This window comes from Pseudopodoces humilis, chromosome 5 (assembly GCF_049639895.1).
Source record: "Pseudopodoces humilis isolate 2021_Gansu_Grassland_sample_001 chromosome 5, ASM4963989v1, whole genome shotgun sequence".
Classification (NCBI taxonomy): Eukaryota; Metazoa; Chordata; class Aves; order Passeriformes; family Paridae; genus Pseudopodoces; species Pseudopodoces humilis.
Genome location: NC_142204.1, coordinates 40,358,982 through 40,380,604, shown reverse-complemented (window position 1 = coordinate 40,380,604; position 21,623 = coordinate 40,358,982). Strand labels below are relative to the sequence as shown.

The 21,623-nt window shown below is 43.4% G+C and overlaps 1 protein-coding gene across 12 annotated transcripts in view; it reads left to right on the top strand.

Moving 5' to 3' along the window:
• The window catches only part of MSRB3 (methionine sulfoxide reductase B3), a 205,654-nt gene that overhangs the window by 90,612 nt on the left and 93,419 nt on the right, over positions 1–21,623 (top strand). For 3 of the 12 annotated variants that reach the window (XM_088055782.1, XM_088055786.1, XM_088055783.1), the window contains 2 exons: positions 4,882–4,936; positions 5,424–5,484. In XM_088055782.1, coding sequence (XP_087911908.1) covers positions 4,882–4,936; positions 5,424–5,484 — 116 coding nt within the window. Of the gene's footprint in view, positions 1–4,881; positions 4,937–5,423; positions 5,485–9,387; positions 10,187–14,615; positions 16,093–21,623 lie in introns of those variants that run through there. The other 9 variants (XR_015772589.1, XR_015772588.1, XM_014249007.2 and 6 more) reach the window with 6 other exon arrangements.

Genomic DNA, 21,623 nt, shown 5'->3' with positions numbered 1-21,623 from the left:
AGGCATCCAAAGTGTTGAAGTCCAGTTGGCATCCAAAGTTCGATTGGTAATAGAGCAATATCTTGACTACTCTGTGGAGGCCAAGACTTTCTACCTCCCCATTTTTGGCCTTTTTCCTGCCAGGTATATGTCCCTCTGTCTGTCCACTGCATTTGCACTCAGACATTGGCAGGGAGTGCTGGCTGCTCTGGGGTCACCACGCTGCAGAGAAACATGTTTTGTCGGGTCTGGAGCTATGTGCCCGCTTTCATCGCATGGATATGCGTCAACGTGTCACTTTAAAGTAGTTCAAGTAAGAGATGTGGGAGAACAGATGAGGAGAAGGGAGGCAGGAAACATGTCATAAATCCACAGTGAGGGGGACTCTGAAGTAAGAGAATTAAAGACTCTGGAAAACACATAAAAATCTGCTGTAGAAAGGGCACTGTCAATGCATCCTGTCAGTGCAGTTTGGTTTTTATTTCCTAGTGTGCAATATGATATAAAAAACGTTCACCTTTACTAGATGATCCATGGAAGCCCATATTTCACATGAGATTTATTTTTCATGTGAATAAGCTTGGTGTTTCCAGACACTGGTGGATATCAGTCGCCATCCTATAAAACGAGGCCACCAGCACCTGTGGTCTCCCAGGGACTGTCTCTTCCAAGTGCTGCTCCTCACACAAGCGCCACTTCATTGTTTCTTCTTTGTGTTTAAGTAGAGCTGAACTGAGGAATGTAGAGTTGAATAAAAATAATGGAAAAAGATCAGACTGAAATTATTTCTCTCCCCCCCAAAAAAATCCCACTTGTGCAATCATCAGATATGTGAGCTTTGTGCTTTCTCATATTGCTATCGTAAAAAAAGAGAAAAAAAAAACCCAAACTTGAACCCACTCAAGTATTACCGAGGGTCTCAAATACTACAAAGAGTCTCTGTAGACATATGTCCCACTGCAGGAATTTGAAATTCCCTCAGCACCCAGAATATTAATCAATCTGGGGCCTGTACTTTAAGATCAAGATTTGTGAGAAAGGAATATCCTGGCTTGCCTAAAAATGACTGATGAAAAGAAAAATTGCCAGTGCAGCAACCACCAGCCTCTCTGGCAGCCAACTATTCTCACTCAGCCATCCCCATGACCTTCACGGGACATAACGTGTTTGACACAGGGAAAAGGCCTCCAGGCTCTGTCTGAAAGACTCAGTGATGCTAATGAGCAATGAGGAGGAGGCTTTACACTGTGTAACCCACTTTAGGCATGATGAAAAATAATTTCTTTTCAAAAGTGTATGAACTGGGACATCCCAGACTGAGAGTGGGACCTCCTTCCGCACTTCCTTCCTTTTCCATTCTCTGTACCTCCTTTTCTTATTCTTTGGCCACACTGCATGGACACATTCCAGCAAATTTGCTGGCACCTGATTGTGAAGTGTCATTGCATAGCAATGGATAGGGATTGCATGGCAATCCTCTCTCTTCATGGTATTCCTGCAGACTGAAGTGCTGTGAAGAGACCATTGCACTTGGGCTTCCCTGTGGGGACCCACCAGCCAGACAAGCACATTGCTCCCCTCCCTCAGCCACCCATCTTAATCTTTTCCTTCCAGCACAGCTTGAGAGCTATTGCTGCTGAGACTGCATTTTCATTTCTTCTGTTTCATTGCTACTCTGTCCTTAATGTATTGGTGGTGTGAAGTGGAGAGGAAGGAAATAGAGGAGAAGCACAAGGAGCAAAGTAAACATCTTCAGGGAGGTAAAGAGTGCACAGAGAAACACTCACTCACCCTTTTCAGCCAGGGATTTAACATGCCTCAGCTTTGCATGACAGTCCTGTGTGCAGGGTTGTCCTTCCAGGTTGTGCCAGCAGCCACAGAGGCTATAGAGCCCTTTGAGTCAGGGTCCGACACACTCGTCCTTTATCATGCCAGGCCGTGCGGGACCTGCTTTTGGCTGTGAGACATTTGAAAAGTACAGGCACTTTCCTCTCCAGATGAGCAGGCTGCTTGTATTGGGACTTCAACTGACTTTTCCTCAGTGGTGGGATTTTTGGAGGGGCAGTTTTCCACATGCTATGGTTGAGATCCTGCCAGCAGATTAGACTATTTTGGTTTACGGCCTTCTGGGTGCATCACCTTCTGGTGATGTCCACCCCACAAAATCCTGAGGTACTGTGAGAGCAGGCAGGGCATAACAGACCTCACTGTTATTTGCCCAAAGTCCCAGTGTGTGTGTATGCAGAAGGACCCACAGAATCTCTAGTCTCTGTTGTGATGAAGGGCAAGGTCAAGCTGCAGTTTCCTCTGGGAGAGCCAGCAACACCAGCCTGGCTGAGATGGGGCAAGCACCTGTGAGGGACACATGGCACACCCCCCCACAGCCCTCACACTGCTTGTCTGGGGAGTATGTGGTCCTCTGCAGAGCAGAGGCATGACTACTGGTGGAGAAGAATGGTATCATTTATTTGCCTTTTAGTCAGGGAAGTGGGTAACTTCAGTGACCATCAGCAGAATAGGCAGGTACAGCGTGGTGGTTTGTGTCTGTGGCTTTACCCAGGTTCGTTCTGCATTTCCTTCTTGTTACTCTACAGCCACTCTGGGTGGGGGCTCAAAGTGACTTACTCCTTTGCCAAAACTAGAACCATCTTCAAGTGCTGCTCTGAACCCTCCTGCCTGCTGCCAGTACCTGGGTAGTGCTGTGATGTTGGGAGAGCCCTGGTTTTGCTTCATCACAGCTGGAGGCTCCACTAGCAGCATCACACTTCTAAAATTTATCATAGCCTTGAGCCGAAGGCATGAACCATCACTGGCTTATTTTAAGGCTCCTTTAACCTCTATATTTTGCAATTCCTACAGAAGCGTGTCTGCTTCAGTGTTTTCTGAACTAGCTGTACTTCATCCGTGGGAGTGAAGCAGGACATCTCACATGCAGACAGCCTCTTCCCAGCATCTTAACAGCTGCTCAGCCCAGGTTTCACCCTGATTTTTTATCTTCAACTTTGATGATCTGACTGCCAAGCAGCAGTGTGTTGCTGCCACACCTGTGCTTTGGAGAGGAGCACCCACTGAGTCCAGCCTAGGGAGGCCATGGGGGCTCAATGGGCATGAGCACTTGACATGGGCTGGCCCTTGGCTGGTGCAACCTGGTCCTGCTGGCTGTGGTCTGGGAGGGCAGAAATCAGCCCTGTACCTTGGACTGCAATCTGGCTGTGGGGCTGTGGACGGGGAGGCACAAGGCAAGGAGCTGGGGTGGAAAGCACAGCCTCTGTGGATGCACGTGGCCGAAAGGTGAAGGTTTCCTTGGTGGGACAGCCATGGGAATCACATATGGAAGGAGGGGGTGGTCTGGTGCAGGAACAACAGTACAGAGCCTCTGGGGACAGTGGTCAACCCAGGGTGCCCAGCTCAGTAGGCAGCCATGGCAAGTTCCTAATTTTGAATACACTGGCCTAGTGACACAAACCACATAAGAAAAAAAAAAAAAAAAATTAAAGCAAGTACAGAAATGTCTCCACCACTGGCTCAGCTGAGCTACCCCAGGGCACCATACAGCTTTTTGGTTAAAATGTGCACTAAAGAGAATATGCCACTGTCCTTACATATGCATGCCTAGTCTGTGGCTCCAGTGGGAGAGGGGCTGTGGGAAGGACAGGAGGGGTTAAGCCATGCTGCTCCAAACACACTGCATCCTCAGAAATGGGAAGGAGGAGTGGGGGAGACCTGCTCCCTTGTGAGGCTGTAGCAGCTGTAACTGAGGGTCCTGCAAAGCTCCCGTGGGACTGGGGCCCATTTGCTGAGTGCAGCCCCCAACCCCTTGGCACGCAGCCCAGTCCCAAGACATATAAACCAAAGAAGCATAAACAGATGATCACATGAAAAATATATCATGACTAGCCAGATAGATCCCAAATGTTTGTTCTATAAACTGCAGCAGGCAGCACAAGTGTTCACTGCAGCTGTAGTTTCTCATCTTATTTGTGTAAGTGTGCCATTAAGCTTAGACATGGGCAAAATAATCTTTCATTGATTCTTGCTTAAGAAGCTGCTTTAAAGATATATTATATCAATGTTTGATTCAACCCTTTTGCAACTGGTATTGTATCGTAAACTGCTTCTCGCTTAATAGAAAATCTTTGTGCATTTCTTCTCCTGGGTAACTTCCTTTTCTCTCTGAAGCCAGTAAAGTGGCTTGTTTTGTGAATGAAAGCTGGATGCCTTTAGCAGGATGGCATTAACACTGACCTCTGCTCATGCATTGAATTCCTGCCCAGTGGGAGGCAAGTTGGAGGAAAGGGTTAGTTCATTGATGGTCAGAACCTGCTGAGAGCGGGACTGTTAACCTGCCTGCAAAGGGAGCTGCTTAGAGGGCTTTTCCCTTTCTTGGATTAGCCCAATGAAGCCATCCTTCTCTCCCTTTAGTTTTAACCATCTGCTGGAAAGATGGTTTTGATTCATCTCAGCTTGGTAGAGATTTTTTTTGTATATATAAAATGGCAGTAAATTGGGGTGTGGGGTGTGGAGGGGGTGTACACTTTAATTTTCCTGTTGCTACTTCCTGCATCAGAGAAGGCTATCTGAATTTCACAGCATGACATATTTAGCAAGGACAATGCAAAGAAATCAAAACCAAACTCCTTCAGGCATTTCCCAAGAAATTTAGCATGTTTTTTGCCCCTTGGATCCTAAAATGCATCCTGTAAAAAAGGGTAAGCAGGAAAAGAAAAAGTTTGTGAAGCTGATTGCCAGCAGCATCTCCTGACACCTAGTGCATGAGAATTGTTCTGAGGGAGACTGGTCTATAATTTATAATGAAAAAGTGTTGTGTAAAAATAGCAACTTTTCATTTTATAGTTTTATCTGCTGACTATGGTGATAAAACCTGTACTCTGCTTTTCTTAGAGCTGGAGAGGACACAGAGTGCAAGTCAAAACCCAGAAGGTTCACACAGCAAAGAGTAAGTTTTCTTTCCTTTTTGTCTTCTTTGTCCTTCAGAGCCAAGGGAACATTTGGAGAATCAGCTGTGTCTGTGCTCCTTTTTACACAATCAGCAGATTTATTAACTAAGTGTCCTACTCTTCCCTGTCACTTTGACTACCAAGTTGCTTCAGATGTAGGTGGAGGAGCGACTGTCCTGAAGGAAGAGTGCATTGATCAAGTCAAAGTGTGGCCATAGCAATTAGAAACAGAACATCTTATTTTAGCTCTCCCACCCATGTCAGTCAAGAAGAAATCCATTGAAGCATCAAGAAGAAAGCCATTAAAGTCAGTGAAATTGCACTGGCACAAGGTTGCTTTCATTGAGATTAGGGTCTAACTTTGGTGTCTGTTTTATTTGTAAATTGAGCAGATAGAAGCCACTGGGAGATCATTAAATCGGAACTCAGAAATTTTCATTTCCACTTGTTTTTTTTGAGTAAAACCATACTTTGTTATCCTTGCAGAGTCTACAAGGACTAGTTTGAACTACTCTCACCAGCTAAGACAACACTTCTTCTCTATAAGGTGAGCACGTTGAATAAAGCTTATCGATGTAGTTGTTTCTTTTTCTTTTAATTCACCTTCTGACCTTTTAAAATTACTTTACTCAACAAAGGACAATAGGGCCAATCCAACTCCCATTAAAGTCAGCAGGAGTCTTTTCATTAACTTCAGCTGAAGTTGGGCTGGGCCCAATAAGACTAACTTTAAGAGTAAAAAATAGCAGCTCATATAGAGCTTTATCTTACCCCCTGTGGCTTGATAACTGACCTCCCATCATGTTCACTGGGACAGGATCAGGCTTATAAAGCCAAGTAAAACTATTACAGGCCTAATCCTATAACCCAAAGCTTATAAAGTATTTGAATTTCCTCTTTTTAATAACACTGGAATATTTGAAAACTATTCATGGCTTTATGAATAGGGAGGAGCCTCCAGCTGAACAGATTGGATTTGTCTTTGGGTTGCTTTGTGCCCTAGAGCTTTCTGTTTTTAAAATAAGAAGATGTCAGGGCTAAGGGGCTAAAAAGATAGCCTCATGTAACTCCTTCACTATGTCTTTTTTTGCTCCATCTTCCTACACAAGCTCCATTCTTCTTCCTTGCCAGTACCTTGCCAGGTCATCCCAGCTCAAATCCTCTGCACCATTTGCTTCCCCCACTGGTGCCACTGGTCTTCTCCACCTGCTTGTCCTAGAGGGAACAGAGCAGTACACAGAGGGGTTGAGCTGGTGCAGGGTTGTGACATGGATGCCTCTTGGTCTAATGGGAGCAGGCAGACTGGTTTTTGTTCTTTTTGCACCTTCACCCCAAGACATTAAACATTTGTTTTCTAATTAATGCTTAAATACTGTAACACAGGGAAAGTTCCACCGCCTCACAAACTCTCAGCCTATTATGTGAATTTTGTTCTGGATGTGACACAAAGCTGTTTTTTTTTCTCTTTATTAGTTTTTCATTTTGCTCTTTTTCCCCTCTCTTTCTAATTACCTTACAATCTACATGGAAAACTCTGTCTCAAACACACTGATTTGTTTTGCCACCAAGAGAAGAAAGGTCATTTGGCAGCTCTTTGAGCTGTTGTAAAAAGCCCACCTACAGTAGGTTCTTGTATGTTTTATTCTGGAGACCCTAGGTCACAAATTTTGCGTTCAGTGAAAATGAATCTACTCACTGCCATCTGTGGGGAACATGTTCCGAAGTCAGAAAAGTGCCCTGCCATCAGAACAATTTGTAGCAGCCACCCAGGGAAAGGTGGGTTTGGCAACAGAACCACGCTGTGAGGCAGGACTCAGAGCCACAGCAAATGCTGTTCTACCCTCAGCCCTGCATACAAACCCTTCTCCTTTTTCAGCAGAATCTAAATTTATGCAGTCCTTTAAATATAGACACGTAGTATCTCAGGAAGAGCTCTCAGATACCCTCAGCTTCTGCATGCACGAGGAGAAGAGCCCCCCTGACTCCTGATAACCATCAGCCCTGGTATTCTCTGTGCTCACCCAAATGCACTGCAAGCATCAACATCAGTCACTTCAAAGAGCTCTTTCATGTACCACAAACTTTTTTATCCAGAAGGCCCAAGCAAAAGGCAGATCTGGCTGTGTCTGGCTTTATTCGGCTCGCCACTTGTGTGGCCCCTTGGAAAGGTCTCAGAAGAGTGAACAAACTTTCCTTGCATTTTCAGTGAGCAAGTATAAGATACAAAGCTTTTTCTGTCACTTATTCGTAGCAGTGCAAGGTAATTAATGGCTTTGTGTTGCTCTCAGTGTGTTGATGCTGCTGAGGGAAGGAGCTCTCCCCCACCTACACTGCAAAGTCCTGTTCCCTGGTTAGGCAGTGCCTGGAGATGGGTAGATTCCATTCCTCTCTGCTGAGTCTTCTGCTCACATCTCAGGAGGGAGCCTGCCAACCATACCAGATGAGGCTGCCCTCATGGCACCCTCATGGCACTCAGCAATCAACTGGGACCATGCCCAGTTTCACCATAGCAGGGTTGCTCTGGGAAGCCACCTGCAGAGAAGTCAGCTCTTCTGGGATCAGTGTTTTGATGAGAACAGCACAAGCCCATTTCAGGCGCCTCTGTGGAGGGAAGCCTGGTGAGATGTGCACTCCTGTCCCACCAACTCACCCTTCCAAGTCCTGTGGGTGCTTATAAAGCAAGGAGTTCTGCTCTCCTGCCATTCTGATACCTTATGCAGCAGCAGAAAGAGCTAACCAGCAGTGCCCCTTTTAGGGAAAACTCTGGTTCTGAACATCTTAGATGGAGCAGAGTCACAGCAACCTGTCTGCACCACACAGAAAATCCTGTTGTCAGATCCTCACTGATGGCAAATTGACAATGTGCAACATCGTAGGTCTTTTCTGCACAATTCTTACTAACTTTATGCCACAGGGACCTAACTTCAGGACCTTAATCACTCACTGTTAGCTCTTCTGTCCTCTAGTTCGCTTTCTGAAGAAGCCCTTGCCCTCTGCTAAGAACAGAGAAAACCCACCAGAAATAGACATCTGATTTGGAGAGTTAGGTGCCAAAAGTCAGTTGAGATAAACCATTTCAAAAATTTCTCATTAGGCTTTTTCCCAGCCACTTAGTCTCCTGTGAACAGGAGATCTGATTGAAGATAATTGTTCACTTTCTTAGGAATCTTCCGATTAATTCATGAGAGCTGATGACATTGCTTACCATGCAAGTGGCACCTAAAGCAACAGTTGTTCTTAGTGATTTATGTAGATGCAAATATTCTGGCAAATTCTCTGGAATCTCTGTGGGGGAGACAAGCCAGATTCGAAACTCTCATGTTAACCAGAAGCCAGGAGAGAGGGGAGCATACATACCAGATTTGCTGCATATACTTTTGTTGGCCAAATAATTCATACAGCCAACAGCCTATTCCATGCTTCATCCTGCTTTTGTAGCCAAATGAGAATGGCAAGGCATATAGCAGGAGCTTGTATTTTGCTCTCTTGAGTCTTATTACAAGGTCCAAAGTGTTTTGTTTATATGCTCAGAGAACAGAGGCCAATTCTCTTCATGTTTGTAATTACTTGGGTACAACTGGCAAGAAAGTTTGTTTTTCTCAATTAGAAAGCAATTGTCTGTAGCCAGTCACATATAAAAGACTTTTGGTACAGTTTTATCCATTTCTCTGTTCTTTGAATATTAAGCAAAAAGTAGAAGCTGATTCCCTAGAGGATATAATACTCTCTGCTGCTCCAGACTCTTGTGTACTTACCAAACATACAGATTTTCTTTGGACCCAAAAACACTGCCTTTTTTTTTTTTTCCTTTTTTTATGGATTGAATGTGACTGCATATTTCTAAAATACACACGAAGGTGGAACAACCACAAATGTATAATTAATGAATTGTTCTAGCTGTATTTACTACAAAAGCTACCAGAGCCTTGGGTGGAAAACATATCCCTCCTGGTTTGGGCCAAGTGCATGCCAACATGTAGTATATTTTCATTAAGTTACATGATATTAATGTTTTCAGGAATCACTTGCGTTCTTCCATTCTGCCTGCCAGAAGTGTTGCCCAAATCCATTCCCTATTTAATCGTGAAGGAATGCTGGTCAAGAGATTTGGGGTCAGAAGTGCTCAATAAATCAATCCAGATACACTCCTAATGAGTGGTGAATTAAACAGCATTTGCTTTAGGATCAGAGGTCCTCCTGGGAGATTATTTTTTATTGCTAGCAGGATTGTTCACTTGCAGGTATCAGGAAGCTGTGAGTTAAGGCCTGTTAGGAAGGTCTACAAAAGAATCTGTGTCTTCTTTGCAGAACGCATGTGATTATGTCCAGACAACAATGATAAATCTGTGAGACACCTCCTCCTCTGGAAAACCCTATTTCCTAAATTAAGGAGTAAGAAAAATTCTGTAGCTTCAGGTGGGGTAAAACTATTCTACATTTATATCTCCAGGTTCCTGTCTTGCAGACCACAACAGAGGAATTTAGGAGTGTGAAGAAAACAGCTGAGGTGGAAGAGATGTTTTAGAGTCCACACTGGCCAGCAGGAAAGGCAGCTCACTGTGACTACTCAGAGGAGTCCCTGCAAGGCTGGGCAGGTCATTTTATCTGTGATGGGGAGTGAAGGCTAGAGAAGCCAGGGCTTTTTGTCACCCTGAAGGACAATGTGCAAAATTTCAGGCAAAATATCTGAAATGGGAAGGATGTTTCTTGATGTAATGTTTAGTTTATTTCTAGCCTTCTACACTTTTGAAATCTGGTGTTTTTTTCAGAGCATTAGAAATTAATAATTCCAGATTTTTGTCAGTGTCACTTCCCATTGCCACCCTTCTCTGAGCAGGCCAACAGGTTCACTTGTGCATGGAGGTAGCAAAGGGATATAAAATGTCCCCATGCAGCCCAAGTGGCATCATGAGGAGCAAGTGAGAGTCCCTGAAAATGCAGGAGAGGATCAAGCAGCCACAATACCAAGGGAGTCACACTTCATGCTAGGAGAAATTAAGAAACCCATGCATATAAAAGGACATGACCATCCATCATCATTCAGTATTATCAGGAAAAGTGTAGCCAATTCCCTTTCATGCTCAGAGAAGAGCAGATCCTTTCTCTTTGCACATTATCATGTTTTTATCACACACTGCTCACTTTGCATCACATAATTTAATTCTAGTTTAAACAGATAGCCTGGCATTGCATTTTTTGTCACACATTTGGACACAAATACCCCATAACACAGTAGTGTAATACACAGTCATGGAGGGGAGACACATGGATGAGGTGACTTCCAGGTGAAGGATGTGGGTACAGAAATTTGAAATATCCTCATAAGAAACAAGGGCTTTGAAACCACAGTTTCCACAGAATATTTAGCAATTCATGTTCTGTGACTCAGATTAAAAGAAATTTTAAAAGAAAATGTAGGTCAAAACCTGGCATTTTGTTTCTGTGGAAATGCTGACATTTCCAGACAGTTTCTTGTTCCATTCTGGATTGGAGCAAAGCCTAAAAAAGTTTTACCTTTCCTGTGGAAATGAAATTCTGAAAATATTCTGCTCTAGGAAGCTTGAAACCTTTTACCTTTTCTAAAATCAAATGCAGCAGACGTGCTCATGTGGAGGAGAGGAGTGGTCTTCTCAAGTAGCTGCCATGTCTGATTTGCAATGGTGTCAGATGTGGCTCCACAGCATTTCCTGGACTGTTTCTATGATGTGTGGAGCATAGAAACTCCTCGGTCCCATTCCTTCTTGGGCCTTCAGACTGGCCATCAGCCCTGCTGGAGTGCAGTGCCTGGGAGCTGCAACTGGAGCTGGGCATCATCTGCTGCCACAGAACACAGCCTGCAAGACTGGCAAGAAAGCTCCAGCCTGGGTATGGCAAAAGTTTCCAGAATCAAAAATATCTTCATGAAATGTTTTGGCTTTGACATATGGCCATGAATCAATCACCATCTCCTGACTAGGAACTATGTAGGTTTGGTGGGTAGTGAAGCACATTAAGGGTCTTGGACAATCCTAGTGGCTCTTATGCCAGTCACCAGTGGGAAAACTGGGTTATATCAAAGAGATTAACCAGTGCAGGAAGTAAGAATTAGCTTCAAAAATCCTGAGATTGCCCTGTGCATATATACAAGCCCAGGGAATGTCACTGATGGAAGTATGAGTATGCAACTCATACGCAACAGAAGGACTGAAGAGCTAAAACAGTCCAGAGAAGCCCTCACTAGGGTTTAGGTTATTTATGCTGGTTAGTCATCTACATCTTTTCACTGGTTTAGATCTCACCTCCTTTTGAAAATAGGGTTTGGACTCATAAGTTATCTGGGCATTTTTAATAGTTTTATCTCAAATTAAAAACTCTTCCAAGAGTAACTCCAGTATTTGCACATTCCCTGGTTTATAGTCGATATTATTTATCCCCACATATGTCAGTTCAGAAGGACAGACCATTCAGGAAAAGATGTGGCTTATTATATAGCAATGATGGATGGTTTCTTTATAGAAACCACTTGCATGTGAGAGAACAACTGTTGTGTATTAAATACATTCCCTATATTATGCATAGAATTCATACCTGTCATTGAAGTAAAAATCCAAATGGGAGATGGAAAAAGCAAGAAAGCTTATAAAAATACATTAAATATCCACATAAATATCAAACAGTACACCATGATTTTTGTTATTGCAATGAGCATCTATGGGAGCCATGATGATGCAGTGCTAGAGAAACTTGGCAAATGCATTGGAGTGCCTGGGACGTTTTGTTCCTGTACTGAAGAAAAAGGATGAAAACAACATATTGAGGGGTTAGTTACTCATAAAACATTAATAGCTGGAGATTTTCCAAATCATTATTATTTTTTCTGGAAGTGGTATTAGGTATTATTCAAGAAGATAAGATTTTCTTCCCATATGTCCATACCAGTTCAGTATTGGAAGATGAAACACATACCTAGGGGATTACAGGCCCAGAAAACACCTTTTCCAGGAAAACAAGTTGAGTGAATCACTACAGACAAAAATGTGTTGAAATGTTAAACAAGTGCTGTCTTGATTTAATGCTCTTGTTAATTATAAAAAAAATAAGCACCTCTATGAAAATGCAGACAAGTTAAGACTGATATTGTGTTACAGAACTAAGGGAAACAATGAAACTGGGCACATAATCTCTAACTATTCTGAAAACATATAAGGCAAAAATTGGTCCTGTGTTATTCTGAAGAATCAGAATGGTCATAGCCTTGTGGTTTCTGCTACAGGCCAACTACCAAGGACACAGCTTAGAAGATCTCTGGGTGCCAGAGCTGTTTTCAAACCTGGATCCAGACAGAATTTCTCTGGACAGGTCTTGAACCTCAGAGACAGCACAGCTTGGCCACACCCTCCTGAGACTCATCCCAATGTGGAGATTGCCCAAAGACACTCCAAGGGATGGGAGCATGTAGTTTATAATGCAACTGAAACATTAAACAGTCACACAGGTTCTCTGCACTGTTCCTCATTTAGTTGTTTAAAATTGTTATTAGGGTCCTTCATATCATGAACTTCTTCCCTGAATTCAGTGTACCCACAAAGTGGAAGGCAGTGAGAGGGTTCTCTTGCTTTCCTTTCTCAAGCAGGTTCCCTGCACAGATATGTGTGTGTGTGTGTGTATATATATTTACATGCATATCCCAAAAATGGGGACTGGGAGATTCAAAAGGGCAAAAACTCAACACTTGTTCTGCTGACAGGACAACAGGACAGGGAGAATAGCTGAGCTGTGAGAGCTTGAGACAGACCCCTGCCAGCAGCAAAGGGACACAAGAAACTGACTGCACCAGTGGGATTTATTTGCCAGTTATAATTAATGGAATTATATTTGTTACAAAAATTTACATATAAAAGTTGAGAAAAATGGAATTGTGTCCCACAAGCCCCAGGGGCCAGCAGACATAGGAAGAAGGGTAAGATTTGGGCTAAGATTTGAGTAAGGGAGTATGAGGAAAGGGAGAGAGTTTCTGGGAAGGAATATCTGACCAACCATGTATGTCTCCAAGAGACATTGCCATGTTTCTTCTCCTTATTTAAAAAAGCTGGAATACTGGAATACTTTGTGGATGTTCTGGGCAGTGAGGTGGTGATAGAGAAGAAGTGGTGAGAACAAAGAAGACTGATGGCAGCAAGTATATGGCAAGATAGTTAGGCTGAATCTAATAAAAAGACCAGCATAGATACTTTAGGCCTTTCTGCCAAGCCATAAAAGTGATTACTTTTCTTGGAATATACTGTAATCTTCCCTGAATCCACATGCATTTCAGGTGCAGGAGAGCAACTTTCTCCCTGGTTTTCTCTGAGTCTGGGAAGATTCACCAAATTTTCCAAGATGATGCTTTATTGCTTTTCCCTTCTTTCTTTCAGTTCTTCTAGTAAAGCTAATTTCTATAAACCCTGGTAAGGTCTGGTAAGTAGAGAGGTCAGTCCTTCCTGCTGCTTGACATGGGGCATTTAGTTCTTGGATCTCCAGACAGCAAGTTTAAGCTGGTGACACTGAAATTTCCCAGCAGAAAATCAAACCCAGCCCAGACTGGTCAGGCTGGCATTAAATAATTGTTAAAGGATTGCATGAATAGTCAAGCATATATGGACATCTTTTGCACATAATCCTTTAATCCAGGGAAATAAGCCAACAATATCACAAGCACGGTACATAAATGAGTATGTTTTGTTCTACATATACTTGTAGGGTATGTACAGGCATGTATTTAGAGAGAGAAGGTGGGAGAAGGCAAGAGTAAACACACCTGTGGAAAGCCAAATAAGGCAAGATGGGAAATACAAAAGCCCAATTACTCAGGCTCACGATGACTGGTGGCACTGCAATTGCACCTCAGCTGAGGCTCCCAGGGGCTTGAAGGCAACTTCAGCAGAGGGAGCAGCCTTCAGACTTCCATTAAAGGTCAATCAACCAAAAGGCACTGGCATGTAATAAAGTCATTGTTCCAGCAAGAAACACCCTTGGCTGAGGTGCAGGGCTCTCATGTAACAGGGCACCTTCCCAAGGAGCTGCAGATGGTGGCTAGCCATTCCCAGCCCTCTTTTCCCTGCTTCACTTCCCTCAGGGATCACCTCTGCTGCCAGAAGGCAAACTCGGGCAGCACAGACTTCAGACACTCGGTTGGTCCCACATGGCTCTGATTTCCAATTCTGCACAAGCAACAGCCACCAGGCCTGGAAGGCAATTACAAAGTCTGACAAATGCTGCCAGTTACAACGCAGTGTTCTGCTGAGAGCATGGCCTGGTACTGATCACGACAGGCTCTAAGCCCAGCCTTTTTTCCTTCTGCTTCAATTACAGGCCCTTGAAAGCATCTTGTGTTTTCAGTTGTGATTGTCATCACACTTCAGTGCAGCATGTGCCATGGCACGTGTTTGAGCACAGCTGGGTTTCTATACAAAACCAAAGATATTTTGCTCTACAGGCCTGTGCATACAGTCCCTACAATCTGCTAACAGCCAAAAGTGTTGGGCTACCATTTTCCAGTGAAGGATCAAAGAGTATATTTAAATGTTTCTAATTCAACATCCAAGTAACTACAGAAGGTCACAGGCAACAGGGGTGGCACAGGAGTGGAAAGGAGGTATTAGAAGGGCATCTTCACTGGGTGCACGTGTACAAATTTGGCTGCATGTGTTCTCTTGCCAGGTGTGGGACGCACTCTTTGGGTACTGCAGCCAGTGGGGTGTTCCCACTGGCCAGACTAGCCCTCTATTCCTGCTACGTGCCCTGGGGCCTAGTCACGCACAGGATGCCCCACGCCACTACTGGAGAGCCTGTGCTGCCTGGCTGGAGAGCAGCAGGGCTCCCAGATGCCAGAGACTGAAATGGTTAATAGCTTAAACATTGCCAAGATCACCAAAAGACTTCTGTCCACTGTAGCAAACTGCAAAGAAACAGCTGCTCATCTACCGAAGCCCACCCCACCCTGAATATTGCCATGATTGAATCAACCATGCATTAAGAGACAACTGCAACTTCTTAGAAGGCGTCAAAGACTCATGAAATGTTCCTAATCCAGTATTACATTGTCCAGAGGAGGTACCAGGGTGTTTCCACCTAACCCATGAACAATATAAACCCCACTAAAGAAAGGAGACTTTTGTGGATTGTCTTTCCCTACCACTCAGCATGTACAGTCTGCAGCCACTGAGGAGACCAGAAGAAAATGGGATACCGTCAGAATCTACAGAGTGGTTATAGCTTTTTTCTACTTCATCTGTTTCTCTGTCACTCTTATTCTCTTTGCCTTTCCCTCACCTCTCTCTCTCTCTCTACCACCCTGCTATTGACTTCAGCATATGGTTTGCACCTTAATTCAGACGGAGTCATCTCATGATTTTAGCAATCAGGAAAAGACAATTCATCTCCAAAGGACATCATCTCCAAAGTCCATCTGCAGCACCCAGATGCAGGCAGGGTGGGCAATACCTGAACCTGCCACGCATCTTTGTGCCCCCACACAAGTGTGGGCAGGTTTGTCCATGTGATCGTCTGGCTTCCCAGTCCTGCCCTGGCTGGGGACTGGTTTGAGCCTAGGCAATAAAAAAGAAGTGTATTTCTCATTGTTTGGTGAGGATAACCTCTCCTTCTTGCTACATGGTTTCTCTCCATTCAATGCAAAAACTTTTGCAGAAGCCAGAAAGACTCAAGGCACATTAGAAAGCAGCCATTTAGGGAAGAGAAGCTAGAAGCTTTTTTCTGTTCATCTTTCAATCTTTCCTCTTTATGGCTTTGTAGCAGGAGAAGGAAAATCTGCTTCCCTTCAAGTAAACAACAGATAAAACACCTGAAAACAATGACTGGAGCAGATTAAAAAAGCATTACACAAAACAGCCTAGGGAATGGCTCCATGTCTGCCCCTGCTCCAGCAAGTAGAGAGGTAATGAGGAGGTAATGATGATGGAAAAGACCTATTTGTTGTGTTATCCTTTCACTTCTATAGAGCAAAGCATATGTAATGATCAACTCAACATCTCAACTGATTTGCTGATTTTTTTATAATACTTGAAAGACTGTATCAAGATGACTGCATACCACAGTGAAATCTACAGTATGTGTTTACTGATATTTACTGATATAACTTATCTGAACGCCTAAAGATTAATCAAACTCCCAAATTCTTGTGTGTCAGAGTGGTCACTTGTGGTCATTGTGTCCAGAGCAGACATTTGTGGTCCTGACTCCAGCTGCAGGTGTGTCCTGCAGAAGGGAACTTTGACTCCCAGGTTATTGAGATGTTTCAGTGCAGGTGCTGACCTGGCACAAAACTGCTGCAGGTTAAGTACCACCACCAAAGCTGGAACAGGTGGTGCAGCATGGGGACACCTGCAGTGGCAGGGTAGCCATGGCTGGCGTTATCTTTGCTGGTGACTATCAGCCCTTAATGGATGTAGCCTGAGAAGGGTTATTGACCTCTGGTGTCCTTGAAAGAATTTAATGTGCTATCCCTGGTTTAGCCAAGCACACAGCACCTGCCTTAACTTAGATTTTACTTTGTTTATGCTGTGCCTATGAGGTGTCCTTTAAAAAGTCTTTTTTTTTTTTTTTTTATGCATGCACACAATAGCAATTTGCCAGGTCAGAAAGGATTTATTTTCTTCTTTCTTTATTATCTTTAAAAAACAAAATGTATCTCTTCTTGTCTAGGGTTAACCTAATCTTATGTAATAGCCCTGTTTCCTGGTAATGATGCAGAGCAATGGAGAGTGGTATGGAATAATTCTTTCCATTCAGGAGTTATAAGCTGATTTCATTGTTGGTAGAAAATACAGGACTGTAATAATTATCACAACTTTAACCACTTTTCCACACTGTGGGTTTTCCTCTGATGTAGGATATGCCTGGCTGGGAAGTTGTAGCTAGCTACTGTACCTGTCAGTTTGAATTCCAGCAAACAAGTTGAACCAGATTCATGGTGTTCTGGTGAATGAGGCTTTTTGCTCACAAAATAGGGCATTAACATCAGTCAAAAGCTCAAAGCACCTTTTTGTCCAGGTAGCAGATCTTGACCAGAAACTAGAAAGAGAGTTAGAAGGTGGTCAGTCACTGAAATGTTGGAGCATTCTCTCCTTAGCACACTAAGGAGACAGCACTCCCAGTTAGCTGGGAGATATCTTCTTATGTTCATTCTGACCTACTAATAATTTGAATTAAACCATCAGAAATACATGAAGTTGACACTGAAGAGCTGGTGGCTGTCTGTAGGTGTCAATGAGCAGCCAGCTGTTTTGAAAGCAGTGTGTTTGTAAGAGTGATACACCCTCTTTCCTCTGGGCTGTAGAAAAGAGCCTGGGGACATGTGCTACCCACACAGGCAGAGGTGACTGCCCCACAGTACTGCAACCCTAGCATGAACTGCTGAAAAAGTGGGAGGATATCTTGTAGTCAGGATGGGATGAATCAAATTCATATGGATAGTTGCCTGCTTAATTGCACTGAAGCCAGTGTCCATTAAAATACAACCAAAACCTCTTCAGCAATCTGGACTTGAGGATCTGGACTCCTTCAGATGTAGGATTACAGAATCATTTAGATTGGAAAAGGTCACTAAGATTATTGAGGCCAACTCTTAGCCTAGCACTGTCCTCACAAAACCATGTCCCTAAATGACACATCTACAGATATTTTAATGCTTCCAGAGATAGTGACTCAATGACTTCCCTGGACAATAGGGAAACAGCTTTGCTCCTCTGCCTGTAGGCAGCCTCCCTTCCCTGCTGCACATAGATATTTAGGATCTGAAAAGCATGGCATTTCATAGAAACGGTACTGATTACCAGGTAGTGCCCTGCTTCATCTGTTGATGAAGGTGATGCTGCCCTGAACTGGACCAAGGGGTCCTGCTTCAGTTTCCTTACCCACTTGTGATAGGGAATCTGCCCAACAATCACACCTAGTTTCCTGATTTGTTTTGTTGTGGCTGGTAAAGCAACAGTAAAATTAGCTGTGATTAAATAAAGTTTTATCTTAGGGTCATGTATTAGCAGAGGTTGCATGATTAGAAAAAAACTAGTTTTCTTTGTCCCACTGCACTATCTGCTGATATGCTAAAGAGATTAGCAGGTGACATTTCATTTTCAGTTTTCTTCTTGGAGGTGTTGGAGAAAGGCCCAGTACCACAGCAAGAAGACTGGGAACAGATGTGCAAGGTGTGTTTGTGAACTTGTGAAATGCATGTGTGGGATATGAGTGATCATGATATGGGTGTGGGTGCAAGGCACGTACACCATAAGCAGGAGTGATGCATTTGTCTGCAAAAGGATGTGAGTGCAGTGCAGAGGGGAGGGTTGCAGTGGGGCAGGTGGCCACAGCCCAGGTCAGGACTGGGACTGGGAGTGAGGGGAGGCCACGCTGCCCCTTGGTGCAGGAGAAGCACTTCCCAGAAGCAGTGCTGCCATTCGTGCTCTCTCCTCCACATCCCGGCTCCTCACAGCTCATTTTCATCTCACCTTGTGCAGCTGGACACACAGGAGCCAGCTTTTTAAAGATGCACATTTACAAATCAGCTGTAAATGAGGCACCCAGTTAGGATATGATCACAAAGACTAAATAAATGACTTTTCAGTTCTCTTAAAGCAAATTAGTTAACTTATATATTTTAAACCAAGTATTTATTGGTTAATGACCAGGTTTGGGTTGCTCCAGGCACCATCAATTGCTGGAGTAGGAAAAAAAACCCCAAAAAAACAACAAACCTTCAAAGATATGAGTCATGAGAAGAGCTGGGATATATCAGTAACACATAGTTGACAATATTTCCTGCATCGGTTCACAAGCCGCCAGGATGTCCCTGGTGAACTATACACAGTCCATCGTGCTCTCAGGGGGCATATGTATGCTGTCAGTCATTGGCAGCATAGCAGGGAAACCAACAATGAAATAAAAGCCTCAGCACACCCAATGGAGGTTGCGGGATGCTGGAAAACTCCATGAGCAGCTGAAATGCTGCCACTGAGCAGATGATCCAGAAATGAAATAAGAAACTGGGATGCAGAAGACTGGCTGCTTTTTCTGTGTGAAATTCAGTGTTAGCTCCTGGAAAGACACCCACCCCCCCCCCTCCATGTCCTACAGAAAGGGGACTTTTGGTAAGAGAAGAAACCATGGGGTTATGTTGACATTTGAGATTTTAAACAGAGATTTGGGAGAGAAAAATCCAAACTCCACTTAAATACATTGGACTAGAACATATTTTTGGAGTGAGAGAAAGAATAAGCAGAAAAGTTGAACTTTTTAATACAATAACATTGTCATGAACTGCTTGTCTCCACTTAAAAAAAAAAAAAAACAACACAATTTGCAGAGGTAAGTTTTTTTACCTGCAGTGACACACAGTGAACGTATAATATTGCAGAGGTTGCCTACTGACTGATATAATATAGATGTTATGTGCCACTGGAAAATACATATTTTTACTCTTTTTTGAAGCTTGTTTTCAAGGAACAAAAACTGTAATGAGGAAATATTGAATTGGTTTATGACAAACTACATACCAGCCCAACAACATTAGCCCTGGTGCTTTGCAAGACTTTCTGTCCCATAATCTCCAGAATTAACCATGCTTCCAGTCCTTGACCCAGCCACCTTGCAGGATGCCCTTGGATCTCATGGCAGTGAACAGCTGTGTTGCACCACAGCAGCTAAACCCTCTGAGAAGACTTACTAAAAAGCAGATCCATTTTTGGGGTATTCTTTCTGTTAAAAGAATCAGTATTACATCTCCTGTGTAACATAAAGAAATACTGGTAGAAAGTTTCACCATTTTTCTTCTTGAAGATACAATAAATGAGCTAACAAGATTTTAAAATATTCATAACACTTATCCCCCATGGCATCTTCAAGTTCCTTCACTACAGCACTTTAATATCAACACAGACAAACCATGGGATATGTCTTCTTATTCGAGTTACATTGTGTAGTTCATCTCCAAGACTCTTGTCCTTCTCTTGAGTAAGGTACCTACTTATGTTTCTGCTGATGGGGAGCTTAAAACACTTTATTCTTCTCCCAAGCCTTCAAAACCACATTGAACATGGTTGAACATGGCCACTTCAATACCAACAGTACCCCACATGAAAGCCCATAGTTGCTTGACTCCACTGCAAACAAAATCCTATTCACAGAAATATTCATGAGAAATTGAGCTGGAAGGTTCATTCATCCCCACCTTCTAAATGAAGACTGACAGCAGATATGAAAATGGCTTTTGTTTTCAATTTCATTCCATATGATTCTGGTGTGGTTGCAGGACCAAGCTATTTGTATCCAAAAGGGAACGTTCTTTCTGTAGATATGAAACATCCAAGTATTTGCAAAACTTAAATTTTAAGAGAAGTGAATAATTCTGGTTTTACTACCTTTTCAGCTGTCCTGGAAATGTAGACCAGCCTGCACTAATGAGTTCCATTTCGGGAGTCCTTTTTTGTTTTGAAAAGCAGATGCAGAAGTTCAGCCTATATTCTTTCCAGATAAGAGAAGGAAGTATCTTTTTCTGCACATAAATATAACATTCAGTCAGTAATTTGCATATGGATACTTTACATGTACATTTAGTGCCTGTGTCATCACTGGTGTATTTGATGTTGGATATACAGTACTTAGTTACCACCCAAAGTGCATTTATCTTTACACTGTATCATTATTTTCAACCTCATCCTAATTGGAATCCTATGAATATGATTGTTAAAATCTTTATTATATTAAGCTCCGGAGGAAAATGCAGTTGGCTCAGGTTTGAGACACTTGGTTCTGCAGAGATAATGAGAACAGTCTATCTAAATTCAACTGGATTAAGATATATCAGCCAGTTGAATCCAACATCTAAGACTGGATCTCTGACAATAAAATGTATACAATTTTAAGAAGCTGGCTATTTAATGTTGAGGAAAACTATTCACAATTTAGCATGAATGGGAGGAGCCTGTTACCTCAGAGTCACACTCTGCCTAGATAATGCTTCCAGCCCCCAGATTCTCTCATCACGTCAACTCCTCCCCCTCCCTTGCACACTTTTCCCTCTTTCCCCACTGTTTCTCTAGCTGGGGCCAGAGGGAGCTTCCAAATTCCCCCATCTCACCCAAAAGTTCATCTTAAAGCTTTCTGTGATGGGAGAAGGAGAGGGAGAAATGTGGACGGTGAAGGGTGGTGAGAACCTGTGAACCATTACGCTGAGGGCCTTAGGCCTCCCAGGGAAGGCACAGAATGAGGAGAAATGCACTTATGCAAGATACTGCGAAGCTGCCCCCAGCCCCTGGGGGCACACAGAGAGGCTGTGTGGGCCTGCTCAGGGTGAGAAGGTTGGGATATTCCTTGGTTATCCCATGCAGCAGTACAATCTCTTTCTGCACAGAAACAAGAAAGGAATGTGGAAAACGCAAGGTGATGACTGTCAACATGGTGGAAGGAAGGATGATAGAAGGATGCTACCATGGCACTACCCAGGATGAGCAGCCAGACTTGGAGTTCTTATCAGTCAGTGAGTTTCATGGCAGGAATGTTGGGTGTTAGGAGCCAGCTGCAGCACTGCACTGGACTGATGAAGCAAGCAGTGAGTGGCACAGAAGGGAAAACACAGCAGTGCCAGAGATTGGTGCCAGCTCCAGAAGGACCTCTCTGCTATTACCCTCAGTCTGTCAGGAGTAACTACAGCATGTG